The sequence below is a fragment of the Dipodascopsis tothii genome, assembly GCF_038497935.1.
Source record: "Dipodascopsis tothii strain CBS 759.85 unplaced genomic scaffold V1510scaffold_22, whole genome shotgun sequence".
NCBI classification, from domain to species: Eukaryota; Fungi; Ascomycota; class Lipomycetes; order Lipomycetales; family Lipomycetaceae; genus Neoaidaea; species Neoaidaea tothii.
The window spans coordinates 166,773-181,213 of NW_027118006.1; the positions used below are offsets into that span (position 1 = coordinate 166,773).

Below are 14,441 nucleotides of genomic sequence, written 5' to 3' on the forward strand. Positions count from 1 at the left end.
TGCAGTTCACTGCGCGGCCGCCGTAGCGCGAGCGTTAACCACGTGATGCAGCCGCAGGTCGCGCGGCGCCGACAACTACCTCTGTCACGCTGTCACCGACTCACCTCCGCGGATCCGGACCAGCACGACGAGAACCCGACGCAGCCATAATGACGTCGTACCAGACCAAGGCTGCGCCTACACATTACAACGATCTGCCGCGGATGGCCAGCGGCAGCCGGCGAGGCACGTCGTCTGGCGGGTCGTCGCCCGCCGGCGGCGACCTGATCGCTCCCGGCCCGGACGAGTTTACGGACGGCAGCGGCACCATTGGCGACGAAGCCACGATCGAGCAGCTTCTGGAGGCCACCCTGGCTGCCAAGACCACGGTAGGTCCGACGTGGCGGCAGCCGCGCTGACGACAGCTCCCCGAACGCGAACACATGCATTACGCCACGCGGCTGCGGAAAGTAGTCGGATCGCTGCCCGCCGGCCAGGCCAGTGAGGTCCGGCGGATCCTACGTCTGGCAACGGACGGCAACAAGTCCTCCGCCAAGGAGGCCGTGATCAAGTTCATGATGGCCGAGCAGGGCGTGGCGACGTGGTGCGCCGGTCTACGGCGCATCGTCGACGGTCTCGACGACCGGCCCGAGAGCCGGGGGTCGTGGGTAGAAGTCTCTGCTCCGTAACATGTACACTACCGAATCAATAACTTTTACATCTAAATGACAAAGACATGACTAGGCCTCGGACTCGGGCTCGGGCTCCTTCTCGGACAGGACGGTCTCCTCGAAGGCGTCGGCCGGGACCGAGTACAGGCGCAGGACCGGCTTGTTGGGGTCCTTGACGAGGACGTACTTGCCATCGGACAGTCTCAGACACATGTCAATGATCGAACGGGCGATACCCCAGCCGTTGGACAGGTTGAAGTTCATCTGGCCGGCGAACTCGCGCGGCTTGTAGCCGACAACGCCCAGCACGACGTGGTTGGCCTTGTCCTTGGGGTTGGCCCGCGACACGAAGCCGAGCTTCATCTGGTCGGCACCGGCAAGGATGCTCTGCACGGTCCAGCGCGCCAGCTTGCAGCTGTTGTTCTTCATCTCAGTGGCCACGACCGCACCGCGCTGCGACGCGAACTTGGAGCGCCAGTCGAGCGCGCCGCCGGCGCCCTGGGCACGCGAGTCGAACTCGTTGAGGGCCTTGATGGTGATGAACGAGTCCTCGCCCGACGAGTTCTTGACCGCGCCGTCGACCTCCGTCCGGACAATGACGTCCAGCGGGGTCTCTTCGCCGACGATGGACAGGTCGAACTTGCGGTAGCGGTAGCCCCGCGACGCCAGAGGCTCGGTCTCCTCCTCGGGGTTGTAGAACGGGTTGGGGTGGGCGAACTCGTGCTTGCTCTCGGACTCGACGACGGCCTGGGCAGCGAAGTTCTGGTTGATGAACGTCGCCTCCAGCGAGAGCGACGAGGGGGTGTTGATGACGTCCTTGCTGCCGTCGGCGAGCTCGAGCGGCGGGTCGATCGCGTTCTCGTTGACGGTGACGTAGTCGAGGGGGCCGCCCTCGCGCTTGTCGAAAAAGAGCTTGTCGCCCTCGCGCACGACGACGATGTCCCACGGGTACACTGACCGCGGGGCGCACATGATCATACTGAGAATCGAGTCGGTGGCGAAGACGCGGGCCTGGTCGTTCGAAGCCAGCTGCTGGATCACGGGGTCGTCCGAGGTGGTCGGGTTGTACAGCAGCGTGTCAATGACCTGCAGACGGCGCTCCTGGATGCCGCCAGCACGATCAAAGCCCTTGTCGTAGTAGTACGTGAAGCCGTACGAGTCAATGTCCTCGCAGGTCTGGACGTCGACGCTGAGCTTGGCCAGACGGGTGAAGTCGATCTCCTCGAGCATGGCCCAGTCGGGCGAGATCTCGACACTGCTGTCGCGCAGGCGCTGGGGCTTGTCGTAGTCCTTCCAGCCGCCGCGGCGGCCACCGCGGCCGCCACGCGCGCCGCCGCGCGAGTCGCCGCGGCCGCCACCGTACCGAGTGAAACCGCCGCCGCGGCCGCCACGCGAGTCTCCGCGGCCGCCACGCGAATCGCCGCGGCCACCGCGCGAGCGCAGGACCAGGCCACCTCCAGATCCACGGCCGCCGGCGCCAAACGCCTGCTTCGGCCGCGTGGACGTCCGCGTGTTGTCGACGACCGAGAAGTTCGACTCGTCCTCTGTGTTTGTGTACTGGAAGCTCGAAGCCGCGCCGGCACCGTACGCGGCGTAAGGGTCCCGCTGGCCGCGCTGGTTCTGGCGGTTGCGCTGCTGATGGTGGTGCGAGGACGAGTCCTGCGACCAGTCGGCCATCTTGCCGAGCTTGTCGGCCTTGGAGTACGGCGCGTACGGCACGTCCTTGAAGATCATGTTCTCGGGGAGCGCCGTCGGCGGGCCCCAGGCCGACGACGGGGGCGACAGCTCGGGAAGCGAGAAAGGAAGCGACATATTCGATTGATGCGTCAAAGGAATCTGTCCACGGGTGTGTGGTAGGAGGAAATCCCTGTGTCTTCTCGTGAAGTTTTTTTTTGGCGGTTTGCGAAATTTTCCGTGTCCCGACGCCGGTGCAATTGGGGCGCAAACGCCAGAGCGGCGCGGCTGCCCCACACACCTAACCTGGGCGCCGTTGGGCAGGCGCGCGGCGCCGCGGCCGGTCTAGTCACGTGATTTCGCGGTCCCGGCGGCCGGCGAGCCGCGCGGGCGCGCGGGCCGACTGCCCGCCGCGGCAGCGGGCTGCAGGAGGCTGCATGCACATGCATGCGTAGGTAAGACCTGCACGCGGCTGCAGTCCCCTGAGCTGGGTCGGAACTCCAGGCCGCGGCGGCGCCCGCGCCGGCTGTCGGCCGATGCGCGCCCTGAGTCCGCGCTACGGGCCGATGCCCGCGTGCAGAGACATGCGGCCGGGCGGGTTACAGCACGACGCACGCACGTCCGCTGCGCGCTGGCGGCCTACCCGGACGGGCAGCCCGCGCACGGTCGCGACGGCGCGGCGGCCGTGATAGCACGCGCGTGCAGGCCAAGCCCCGCACCTGGCCGACGCGCATCTCCGCATGGAGCACGCGGCCGGTCGCCACGGCGCGCGAAGTGAACATGTGCGGCGCGAGAGGCCGGGCCGGCCGTCGCGGCGGGCCGGCGAGCCGCAGCTAAGCGCGCCAGCCGCCCGCGCGGCCGAGCCGAGACACTGGGCGGGCCAAGGCGCTGGTCCCAGAACGGTGGGGCGCCTAAGGGTGCGTAGACCCATCAGCGCGGCGCAACCGGGCGCTTGGATCCCGGCTGCCGCAGCGGCCGTCCGCGCTCGCCACCGGCGACGGCGACGGGCGCTCGGCCGCGGTCCAGCCGGCCGCCGCGGGCCGCGCGGGCCGGCCGGCCGCGCCCACCGGCCGCCCGGCCGGCCGCGCGCCCACCGCCAGGGGGTGGGCATCGGCCGTCAAGCACACCGCCACACGCCGCCGGTGACATCCTACACGGCGTTACACGAGCACCAACGTCGCTCCGCGCCCGCGCCGGCCGCGCCGGCCGCGCGCTACGCAGCACCATGCGTCGCTCCATGCATTAGTGTGCCGCATGTCGCGCACCTGCATGTCGTCTGCCGCAGTGACTGCTTTTGTGCGACACGCACCACCGCGCTGGGCCGTCGGATGTTCGCGTACGCACCCGACTCACCGCCTGGGTAAGGGATCGCGACGCGCCGCCCGGGAGGGGCGGCCTATCGCAGCAGCGCGGCGGCGGCGTGGTGGCGCCCGCGCCTGTCTTGGAGCGTGGCCGCGGGCCCGCGGGCGCACCACATGACAGTTCGGTCACGTTGCCCGCACGGGCGGTGTTCCTGTGATCGCGAAGATCGGTTGCTTTGGGCATGGCAGGCGATAGCGCGCCGCGCCAAATGCGGCATAAACGCTGTGGCGCGCGACACCTGCAGCCGCAGCCGGCCCGCCGTAGCGCGCTTACGGCACCGGTCTCCGCGCGGCGCCACGCCGTCCGTAGCAGCCCGCCAGCCGGTTTCCAACTGTGCCCGCACCAGACCCGGCAGTGTATAGACCCCCGAGCCCGCTCGCGGATCGAAGAGACCACCTGCGCAGCCAGCGCCCACCGTCCGAGCGACCAGCCCGCGCCCCGCGCCGTCCGACACCGTGGCCTCCAACGGCGCCCGCCCGGACCCGACCTTTGGTTCGATCTCTCCCGGCCGCGTCCGCCGCGCCCGCGCACCCTCTGCCGGCTCGCGCACGTCCTGTGCGCTCTGGCCGGCTGAGCCCGACGCGTGCGGCCCGCTGCCGTTGTCTGGCGTCCGCAGATCGCGGCCGTCATCCTCCCTGCCGGCCCGGCGTGATACCCGCCGTCCGGCCCACCCGGTCCCGCCGCCGCCGTCGCTGCTGACGGCAGGCCGCCGCCAGCATGTCCGCCGATGACGCCCACGCCCGCCCGGAGCCCGTGGACGCGTCCATGGCGGCTGCGGCCGCCAATTGCGGGTCCGAGTCCCCCAAAACCCCTTGCGCCGAGCGATCGTCGCCGGCGCCGGCGCCGACGACGCCGGTCGCCGGCCGGCCGCCGGCCCGGCGCGTGCCGCGCTCCGACCGCTCGCTGTCGCGGGCGTCGCGCGGCACGGGCGCCGACGCCGGCGCCGGCGACGCCGGCTGGACCCGGCCCAACCACGTCAACGTCATTCTCGAGCTCGACCTCGAGTGCAACGTCATCTGGGGCTCGCGCTCGTGGGCGGCCGTGATCGGCACGAACGTGGACGAGCTGCTCGACCGGCCGATCGCGGACCAGCTCGTCGGCGACCGCGACGTCTTCCAGCGCGCGACCAACGCCATGCTGTCGAGCAATGCCTCGTACCGCGCCCGGTTCGCCATCCGCAGCGCCCCCGCCGACGACGCCGAGGCCGTGCCGGCCGAGCAGGAGAACGTGGCCCGGCCGGGGTCGGCCGGGACCGACCTGTCGGCCGACAGCTTCGACCTGCGCGGCCAGGCGCAGTCGGCCATCCGCATCCCGTCGGGCAGCGCGGCCGACGACTGCCCGACGCTCGAGATGGAGGGCCAGGGCATCATCATCTTTGACCGGCACACGCTGGAGCCGTGCTACGTAAGTGCAGGCGCGGGCGCGCTGACGGCAGTCCATGTGGATCCTCAAGCCGTACGTCGAGCCCATGCGGCCGGTCGTGGACCTGCCGCAGGCGCTGGTGGACTCGCTCGGCTTCGGCGCGGACGTGCTCGCGAGCTACGTCGCCAAGCTCACGCAGGCCCGCGTGACGGACGTCGACGACATGCCCGCGCAGGAGCCGATCCTGTGCCGCATCTGCGAGCGGCTCATCCTGCCGTGGTGGTTCGAGCGGCACTCGGAGCTGTGCATGGTCGAGCACAAGGCCGAGAGCGAGATCCAGGCGGTGCACGACGACCTGCTCGAGCAGCGCGAGATCATCGTGCAGATCCTCGAGCACGCGGACGCGCTCGCGCGGTCCGGCACGGTCGTGACGGCCGACTACCTCGGGCGCACGCTCGTGCTCAACATGCCCGACAAGGCGTCGCCGGCCAAGTTCCCGACGTCGCTGCTGCAGTCCAACAAGAAGTACGTGCCCAGCCGGCGGTCGCCGCTGCGGATCGTCGAGCTGCTGCTGGACCTGGTCGACATGGCGCTCGAGATCAGCACGCCGGCGGTGCGCGACGACGCGCCCGGAGGGCGCGAGATCCGCGTGCACTCGCCGCAGAGCGAGTCGCGCGTCAAGCAGGTCCTGACGTGGCAAGACCCCAACGTGGACGACGAGGGCCTGGCGCTGCTGTGCCTCAACACGGAGCGCATGGCCAAGACCAAGGTCGAGGCCGTGCTGCGGCTCGGCAACACCATCACGTACGCCGAGAAGATCCAGCGCGAGCTGAGCATGATCGTCCAGGACGTCATCGACGAGACCGTGGCCCGGCTCGACGAGCGCATGGCCCTCGACGACGACAGCGACGGCGCCGACGGCGAGGACGAGGACGACCTCCAGTTCTTCTCGGGCTCGTACATGCAGGACCGCGAGCTCGGCGAGAGCTCGCCCAGCTTCGTGGAGTTCAACTCGAGCACGCAGTCGCTGGGGCTGCCGTCGCCGCAGGAGCCGGTGCGGCGGCGGCTGTCGCGGCGGCTGTCGCACCGCATGGCCAAGGCCGTGCGGCCGGACGACGGCACCGAGAGCGACAGCAGCAGCCGCACGTCGCTGCTGAACCTGCGCGACCGCGCGGACTCGCCCGCGAGCGACTCGGAGATGAACCCGCGGTTCCTGCGGTCGCGCAAGAGCAGCTCGAGCCTGCTGTTCGGCTCGCCGCACCGCCAGCAGTCGCCGGCGCGGACCGTGTCGTCGTCGTCGGCCGCGTCCGTGTCGCAGAAGCTCAAGTTCCCCGCGGCCGACGGCCCGCCGTCGGCCGGCTCGGCCGGCTCGGCCGGCCTCGCCGCGCCCGCGTCCGCCAACACCACCGCCGCGTCCGCCAACACCACCGCCGCCTCCAGCCAGTTCACGCCGATCACGTCGCCGCTGCTCTTCCCCATCGACTCGTACTCGTCCGACAACGCGTCGGCCCGCCACCACCGCCGCAAGTCGTCCGCCGCGTCCGACCTGTCGCGCGCGCCCGTCTCGCCCATCCTGTCGTCGGTCACGCCCGCCGTCCGACCGGCCCAGCCCAGCGTCAAGGACTTCGAGGTCATCAAGCCCATCAGCCGCGGCGCCTTCGGCAGCGTCTACCTCACCAAGAAGAAGAACACGGGCGACTACTTCGCCATCAAGGTCCTCAAGAAGTCCGACATGATCGCCAAGAACCAGGTCACCAACGTCAAGGCCGAGCGCGCCATCATGATGGCCCAGGCCGACAGCCCGTACGTGGCCAAGCTGTTCTTCACCTTCCAGAGCAAGGAGTACCTCTACCTGGTCATGGAGTACCTCAACGGCGGCGACTGCGCCGTGCTGCTCAAGTCGCTCGGCGGCGGCCTGCCCGAGGACTGGGTGCGCAAGTACATGGCCGAGGTCATCCTCATCGTCGAGAACCTGCACGCGAGCGGCATCGTGCACCGCGACCTCAAGCCGGACAACCTGCTGATCGACAAGACCGGCCACCTCAAGCTGACGGACTTTGGGCTGTCGCGGATGGGCCTGGTGGGCCGCCAGGCCCGCGCCCGCAGCGCGTCCACGATCGACCCGCCGGACCCGTTCCAGTCCGGCCAGCTGTTCGGCCGGGCGGCGTCGGTGTCGCAGTCGCCGTACGCCGACGGCCAGTACCTGGACCACCAGCCCGCGAGCGTGTCGCCGATGTCGACGCCGCAGTTCTCGCCGGAGACCACGCTCCAGAACGTGCCCGGCTACTTCTCGCTCGGCAAGTCCAGCATGGACCTGCGCCCGGCGTACGCGCGCGGCCGCAGCGACAGCAACCCGCTGGCGCCGCGGTACGACTCGTCCGGCTCCGAGAGCCTGCACCTGACGCTCAACTCGTTCAACCTCAACGCGGACGCGTCGCCGGCGACGTCGGTCGCGTCGTCGCCGGTCTCGACCTTCATCAAGAACTCGGACGACGACACCCAGAGCAGCCACAGCTACCAGTCGAGCGACTTTGGGCCGCCGACGCCCGCCAGCGCGATGCTGCCGCCCGCGGCGCCGCGCGAGCGGCACAAGTCGGTCGTGCTGCCGGGGCCGGCCAACACGCTCGCGCTGTTCGACCCGGCCGGCGAGACCAAGAAGTTCGTGGGCACGCCCGACTACCTGGCCCCGGAGACCATCACGGGCACGGGCCAGGACGAGATGAGCGACTGGTGGTCGCTGGGCTGCATCATGTTCGAGTTTGTGTTCGGCTACCCGCCGTTCCACGCCGAGACGCCGACCAAGGTGTTTGAGAACATCCTGGCCCGGCGCATCGAGTGGCCGCCGGCGGACGCCGCGGCCGCGCAGGGGCTGTCGGCCGCCGGCGCCGACCTGATCCAGCGGCTGATCTGCACGGACCCGGCCGCGCGGCTGGGCGCCAGCGGCGCCGACGAGGTCAAGGCCCACCCGTTCTTCGCCGGCGTCGACTGGGCGCACGTCCGCGACGAGCCCGCGTCGTTCGTGCCGTGCGTCGAGGACGACGAGGACACGGCGTACTTCGACGACCGCGGCGCCACGCTCCAGACGTTCCCGGAGGAGCGCGAGAAGGAGGCCGACCAGGACGACGACGAGCTCAAGGGCTCGGCCGCGTCCATCCCCAGCCAGTGGCTGTCGTCGTCGTCGTCGTCGTCGTGCTCGTCCACCGTCGCGCCGTCGCCCAAGAAGGAGTCGCCGGCGCTGGTCGTGACGTCGGCCGGCGCGGCCGCCGCGCCGGCCACGGCCGCGCCCAAGACCGGCAGCCCCGGCGCGGCCGCGCCGCGCAAGTCGTCGGTCATGCCGCTCTCGATCCCGCCGCACTTCCGCGAGCGCCGCACCCGCCGCCTGTCCGAGCCTGTGCCCGAGGACGACTTTGGCTCGTTCGCGTTCAAGAACCTGCCGGTGCTCGAGAAGGCCAACAAGGACGTGATCCAGCGGCTCAAGACCGAGCACCAGCTCGAGGCCACGCTCAACAAGTCCGCCGCCCAGCCCCAGCCGGGCCTGACCGAGCCCTCGCCGGTCAAGCCGCGCGGCTCGTCCCTGGGCTCGGCCATCTCGTTCAACCTCCCGCCGAGCGCCCTCACCCACGGCGTGCTCTCGCCGTATGCTGGCATCGGCGCGGGCTCGCCCGCGACGAGCTCGAGCGCCAGCTCGAGCTCGGGCCCGAGCCCGGGCCTCAGCCCGGGCGCCGGCGGCCTCAGCGGCACCGGCCTCAGCGTGTCGCTGGGGCCCCAGGGCCTGGGCCCGGTCACCACCGCGGCCCCGACCACCATGGTCTCCACCGGCGGCAGCCCCATGAAGCGCACCGTCTCGCCCCAGAGCCCGAGCCTGGCCTACCGGAACGTGTCGCCCTCGCGCGCGGGCCTGTACTCGTCCATTCCCTCGTCCCCGCTCACCACCTCGGTCATGTCCTCCGAGGACAAGCTCTCGCCGCCGTCGCACTCGAGCTCCAAGCGCACGCGGCCGAACCGCCACAACAGCGCCGACAGCGTCCGGACGGCTGCCTCGGACGCCGGCTCGGACGCCGGCTCGGACGCCGACACCGACACCGACGACATCATGGTCGATTAAAAGTATAGAGCGTTGTTTGTAAATTTCAGGTGCATGCTATTTTTGTCTACACGGCTCAGTCATTGGTCTTACAGACATGGAGGGACTGGATATATACGGTGTATGGATATGAGCTATATTTTTACGTTTATTTTTGATGTACTTAGGAACTGGCGAGGCCAGAGTCCACGAGAGACGCCGCACGGCGTGCGGCGCGCGTGCACTGCCACTGCGAGCTGCGGCGCGGCTCGTGGCGGTGCGAGCCTCCGGCGGCGACTCCGTCGAGGGTTGGCCCTGCGGGCGGCAGGTCCTGCCCGGGGCTGGCCTGCGGGCGGCAGGTCCTGTCCGGGGGCTGGCCTGGCGGGCCAGATCCTGCCCGGAGGGCCTGCCCTCGACGGAGTCGCCGCCGGAGGCTCGCCAACGAACGAGCTGGCGGTGGCGCCGTCGAGGCGGACTGCGTGAGCCGCACATCGTGCGGCGCACTACTGCACTGCCACCAGCGGGACGCGCCGTGTGGCGGTGCGAGCCTCCGGCGGCGACTCCGTCGAGGGTTGGCCCTGCGGGCGGCAGGTCCTGTCCGGGGGCTGGCCTGGCGGGCCAGGTCCTGCCCGGAGGGCCTACCCTCGACGGAGTCGCCGCCGGAGGCTCGCCAACGAACGAGCTGGCGGTGGCGCCGTCGAGGCGGGCTGTGTAAGCCGCACGCCGTGCGGCGCACGACCGCACTGCCACCAGCGGGACGCGTCGTGTGGCGGTGCGAGCCTCCGGCGGCGACTCCGTCGAGGGTAGGCCCTCCGGGCAGGACCTGCCGCCCGCAGGGCCAACCCTCGACGGAGTCGCCGCCGGAGGCTCGCCACGAACGAGCCGGCGGGGCGTCCTGGGGCGGCTGGTCCTGCTCAGAGCCCGCGCCGGGTCCGTGGACACGTCGGCAGCGGCTACGTCCAAAGCCCCTAAGCCGCGCCTCCCGTGGCGGTGCGCGTCAATTGTGTAACCGGCGGGGGGCGCGCGGAGCAAGCCGCACAGCGTGCGGCGCGGTGCCGGACGGTCCGCGTGACGCGCCGAACAAAGTGGCTGAACGGATCGGACCCCGCGTCACAACGGTGGGCGTGTCTGCAGATAGATGGACCTGTGACGATCGAGAACAACGCGTGCGCGGACCATGCGGCGCGACGTACGCCATGTGCCTTCACAGGGCCACGCGACAGCCGTGCCGCGGGACCGCGAACGGCGGGCGGGCGAGGCGCGGGGCGGGCGTGGCGTGGCGGCGTGGCGCGGCGGGGTGCCCCTGAAAGCGGTGGTGATGCGCCGCCCGCTTCCAAGCAGGCACCACTCCACCACAAGCATCCACGCAGGTACGTCCGGCGCGGGCGCGCTGACACCAGATGGCACACAAGCTCGAACAGTCGGACCTGGTGGCGTTCCAGAACCAGGCGGCCGGCCACGATGGCGTGCTGCAGTCGGCGTCGGGCCACCTGATCATCAAGCCCTCGACCGAGGCCGAGGTCGAGTTCTACGAGTCGCTCGCGGACGACGCGCACGCAGACTTTGCTGCGCTGACGCCCACGTACATGGGCCGGCTGGACCTCAAGCTGGACGACCCGGTGGCGGCGGCCAAGACGCCTGTCGCGGTGGTGCTGGAGAACGCCACGCACAACTTCCGCAAGCCGGCCGTGCTGGACGTCAAGCTCGGCAAGCTGCTGACGGACCCGGCCACGACGTCGGCCGACAAGATCGCGCGGCTGGGCGCGGTGGCGGCGACGACGACGACGGGCAGCCTGGGCTTCCGGATCGCGGGCATGCGCGTCTGGCGCGGGACCGAGTACGAGTACTTTGACAAGACGTTCGGCCGCGGGTTCACGGCCGAGACCGTCGCGGACGGCTTCCGGGCGTTCTTCCCGGCCGCGCTCGGGCCGGCGCGGACCGCGCGGCTGGTCGAGATGTTCGCCGGCGGGCTGGCGCACGTCCAGCAGGTGCTGGAGGCCAGCGAGGTGCGCATGTACTCGGCCAGCGTGCTCTTCGTGTACGAGGGCGACGTCGGCCGGTTCGACGAGATCGAGGCCGCGGCCGAGGCCGGCGCGGCGGCCGAGCCGGACCCGCCGTCGGACTCGGACGACGAGCCGGGCGAGCCCGAGCTGTGCACGCTCAAGCTGATTGACTTTGCGCACTCGCACTGGGTGCCCGGCGAGGGGCCAGACACGAACGTGCTGGGGGGCCTGGCCAGCCTGGCCGCGATCTTCGACCGGCTGTAGCTAGACAACAAGTGACGTGACGGTGACGGCTAGAGGTTGGCGCGCACGAGCCGCGAGCCGCACGAGCCGCACGCACGAGCCGCCTCCAGCCACAGGCAAGCCGCGCGCACTAGCGCTGGGCCGTGCGGGCCGCACTCAGCTAGCGCGCAGACTGGAATGCCGCCTAGCGGTAGACAGCGCGTCAGCCCGCGTGGCGGTGCGCCGCGCCAGGCTACGCGAGCGCGTGCTCCTAGGCGACTGCCCGTAGGGACCGCGGGCGCGCACAGGGGGCCCGCAGGGATTCCCCTGCGGTCCCGTCAGGGGGGCCCCTCGGCAGATACGACCCGACCCGCCTGCGATAGCCGAAGGTTCTTGGGCGAACCGCGTGCGCCCGCATCCGCGCGCCGTGGCCGGCCGGCCGCGCCGGGCTGCCGCCGGGCCCGCGCGGGCCCGGACCTGCCCGCGCCGCCCGCGTCACGCCGCCGCCGCCCGCCGCGGGGCCGCCGTCACGCCGTCACGTCACGTCCGCCGGATCGCCGCGCTGCCAGCGCGTGCCGCCGTGGCGTCGCTGTGACAAATGCGGCTACTACCCGGGTCGCGGCCAGTCTGCAATTAGTAGACACCGACCCGCAGTAGCCCAGAAGCTAATGGCCGTGATGTTCGCATAGCCCATGCGATGGTACCCGGACTGCGCGTTTTCGACGCCAAACGTCAACACCACGTCCGACCGCAGGCGACCACGGTCGCGTCGAAACCGCCTCCAGCCAGCCCGCGGCCCTCCAGCGAGCTCTGCGCCCGTCTCCGCTCCCTCTCCCGCGCCCCAGCACCCCCCGGCCCAGCGTCTTCGCGGCTGCTCCTCCGTCGGCCTCGCGCGACCGCGCTCGTCTGCTCCGCCTCCCGCCCTCCGCCCCGCCCGGCCTCGTCCGCGCCGGCCCGAGCACCCTCCGTCGAGCCTGCCCGTCCCCGCCCCGCCCCCGTCGTGCGCCGCGCGCCTCCGCCGCCATGCTCAACGCCAGGCACCGGCCGTCGATCTCGTCCGAGCGGGCTTCGGCCGTGCTGCCGTCAATTGTCTGCTCGAGCTGCAGCGCCAACGTGCCCATCTCGCAGATGGGCGACCACGTCTGCGCCCGCCAGAGTACGTCCGGTCTCGGCCGCGGCTGACCCCAGACCCCCCGGCGCCCGCGCCGCGCGCCCGGACCTTTCCAATGCAGTCGTCGCAGCTGCGCAACCTCGCCGGCTCGGCCTGTACGTCTCTGCCGCCGCCACCGCTGACCCCAGCCCGCGCTCCGGCGCCCGAGCCCCACAGCTTCAACCACCGCAACCTGGACTCGCCCTTCCCGCCCTTCCCGGCCCAGGGCGGCGCCATATCGAACGTGTACCAGCGCGCCGGCCTGGGCCACAACGACAGAATGGACGGTCTCCGCGTCGACGACGACGACGACGACTACGGCCACAGCCAGCCCTCGCGCCGGCCGTCCCAAGCCTCGCTGCGGCAGCCGGCCTCGCCGCGCTCGGTCGCCCCGCGCGCGCCCTGGGAGGAGCGCCGGCTGCCGGCGCTCGAGATCGACACCGATCTGGACGTCCGCTTTGGCCCGCCGCCGGCCGCTCGCCAGTACGCCGCCCGCCGCCCGCCGCCCGCCATGCGCCGCGGCTCTGGGGCCTCGGCGGCCTCGTCCGTGTCTTTTGAGAACGGCCCAGCGTCGCCGGTGTCGCCGGGCATGCGGCCTCTGGCGCCGGTGCGGCCGCTGCGCTCCGGATCCGACTCCCGGCCGCCCACCCGCGGCAGCGGCGCCCAGATCCCACCCATGTCGGACCTGCGCCTGCGCCAGATGGCCGCCAACCGGCCGCCGCCGCTGACCGTGCCGCGGCCGTCGTCGCCGTCGGCCCGGTCGCCGCCGGCGTCCGCGCCCTACAGCCAGCAGCACTTTGCCACCGGGCCCACGGCGAACGTGCGCCAGCCGCCCGCCTCGGCCGGCCTGCCCCCGCTCGGCTTCGGCCGGTCAAACCCGCCGCGCGCCGGCCGGCTCGACCCCGACCGCCGGCCGAGCGTCGACAGCACGACGCCGCACCGCAACTACCGCTCGGACTCGTCCACAACCAACTCGTCGGTCGCGTCCGGCCTGTCCATGTCCAACGACGCGTCCACGCCCCTCACAGACGGCCATCTCACGGACGACGACGACGCCTGCACGACCGCCAGCGCCGACGGCATCACGGCCGAGGTCCGCTTCGGCTTCGACGGCCTCCTCAGCCAGCTCCAGGAGACCCTGCAGGCACCGCCCACCGCCAAGCCGGCCCTGGCCAACCCACCCGCGGCTGGCCCGGTCGAGCGGCTCCCCAACGGCGCGGCGCCGTCCCGCAAGCGCGTCCACACCTGCCGCGGCTGCCACAACAAGATCATCGGCAAGAGCATTTCGTCTGCCGACGGCCGGCTTAGCGGCCGCTGGCACAAGGCGTGCTTCACCTGCCACACCTGCGCCCGGCCGTTTGAGTCGGCCGACTTCTACATCTTCGAGGACCGTCCGTACTGCTCGCAGCACTACCACGTCCTCAACAACTCCCTATGCATGGGCTGCCATCTCGGCATCGAGGGCGAGTGCCTCGAGACCGAGACCAGCCGCCGGTACCACCGGCAATGCTTCTGCTGCGACCGCTGCTCGGAGCACCTATCCGAAGACTACTACGAGATCAACCACGTGCCACTGTGCGAAAAGCATGCGCTCGAGGAGCACCGCCGGCTGCAGAAGGCGGCCGGCACAACGAGCAAGCTCGAAAAGCGGCGGACGCGGGTCATGACCATGCTTATGTGAGACCGCGCCGGCGACGTCTTGCCCTTTATGAATCTGTAATATAACGCTGCTGTCATTCATTTGGTCGTTCACTGTATCTTACTGCCGCTCCTTTCGTTGTCAGGCCTGGCTGCGGTGCGCAGCGGCCAGAGGCCGTCGGTACAAGCGCCGTCGTAATTAATATATTGACCATTATGCTATGCTGTTTACGGCGACCGGCGCGCTGCAGCCAACGTCGCGCGGCCGAGCCGGGCAGTACGACCCGGGACTGGCCCAAGCCAGGAAGCGCGCAGGC

At 71.0% G+C, this 14,441-nt stretch overlaps 5 protein-coding genes across 5 annotated transcripts; 4 read left to right on the forward strand and 1 right to left on the reverse strand.

The window, feature by feature from the left end:
• Positions 1–32: 32 nt before the first annotated feature.
• On the forward strand, positions 33–694 carry V1510DRAFT_183546 (uncharacterized protein). Its single transcript, XM_066930430.1, has 2 exons — positions 33–368; positions 405–694. The coding sequence occupies exons 1-2, from the start codon at positions 150–152 to the stop codon at positions 666–668; spliced, it is 483 nt and encodes a 160-aa protein (XP_066788068.1). The 5' UTR covers positions 33–149; the 3' UTR covers positions 669–694.
• On the reverse strand, positions 648–2,649 carry V1510DRAFT_419434 (eukaryotic translation initiation factor 3 subunit D). The gene has a single exon (XM_066934293.1). It carries the CDS (start codon positions 2,460–2,462, stop codon positions 720–722), a length of 1,743 nt encoding a protein of 580 aa, XP_066788069.1. The 5' UTR covers positions 2,463–2,649; the 3' UTR covers positions 648–719.
• Positions 2,650–3,943: 1,294 nt separating this feature from the next.
• On the forward strand, positions 3,944–9,326 carry V1510DRAFT_380421 (uncharacterized protein). The gene is made up of 6 exons (XM_066931634.1): positions 3,944–4,500; positions 4,627–5,090; positions 5,122–6,374; positions 6,489–7,323; positions 7,438–8,228; positions 8,346–9,326. The coding sequence occupies exons 1-6, from the start codon at positions 4,404–4,406 to the stop codon at positions 9,151–9,153; spliced, it is 4,248 nt and encodes a 1,415-aa protein (XP_066788070.1). The 5' UTR covers positions 3,944–4,403; the 3' UTR covers positions 9,154–9,326.
• Positions 9,327–10,458: 1,132 nt separating this feature from the next.
• On the forward strand, positions 10,459–11,466 carry V1510DRAFT_419440 (uncharacterized protein). The gene has a single exon (XM_066934294.1). The coding sequence runs from the start codon at positions 10,512–10,514 to the stop codon at positions 11,376–11,378; it is 867 nt and encodes a 288-aa protein (XP_066788071.1). The 5' UTR covers positions 10,459–10,511; the 3' UTR covers positions 11,379–11,466.
• A 1,115-nt stretch (positions 11,467–12,581) lies between these two features.
• V1510DRAFT_419444 (uncharacterized protein) lies at positions 12,582–14,346 on the forward strand. Its single transcript, XM_066934295.1, has one exon. The coding sequence runs from the start codon at positions 12,767–12,769 to the stop codon at positions 14,165–14,167; it is 1,401 nt and encodes a 466-aa protein (XP_066788072.1). The 5' UTR covers positions 12,582–12,766; the 3' UTR covers positions 14,168–14,346.
• Positions 14,347–14,441: the final 95 nt, after the last annotated feature.

Bases quoted from the DNA above. Each gene is read 5' to 3' on its own strand.
- V1510DRAFT_183546 (XM_066930430.1), top strand. From the start codon at position 150: ATGACGTCGTACCAGACCAAGGCTGCGCCTACACATTACAACGATCTG. The intron at 369-404 runs GTAGGTCCGACG...CGCTGACGACAG, and splicing joins CCCTGGCTGCCAAGACCACG to CTCCCCGAACGCGAACACAT.
- V1510DRAFT_419434 (XM_066934293.1), bottom strand. From the start codon at position 2,462: ATGTCGCTTCCTTTCTCGCTTCCCGAGCTGTCGCCCCCGTCGTCGGCC.
- V1510DRAFT_380421 (XM_066931634.1), top strand. From the start codon at position 4,404: ATGTCCGCCGATGACGCCCACGCCCGCCCGGAGCCCGTGGACGCGTCC. The intron at 6,375-6,488 runs GTTCCCCGCGGC...CGCCGCCTCCAG, and splicing joins TCCGTGTCGCAGAAGCTCAA to CCAGTTCACGCCGATCACGT. The intron at 7,324-7,437 runs GTGCCCGGCTAC...TCCGGCTCCGAG, and splicing joins CGGAGACCACGCTCCAGAAC to AGCCTGCACCTGACGCTCAA.
- V1510DRAFT_419440 (XM_066934294.1), top strand. From the start codon at position 10,512: ATGGCACACAAGCTCGAACAGTCGGACCTGGTGGCGTTCCAGAACCAG.
- V1510DRAFT_419444 (XM_066934295.1), top strand. From the start codon at position 12,767: ATGGACGGTCTCCGCGTCGACGACGACGACGACGACTACGGCCACAGC.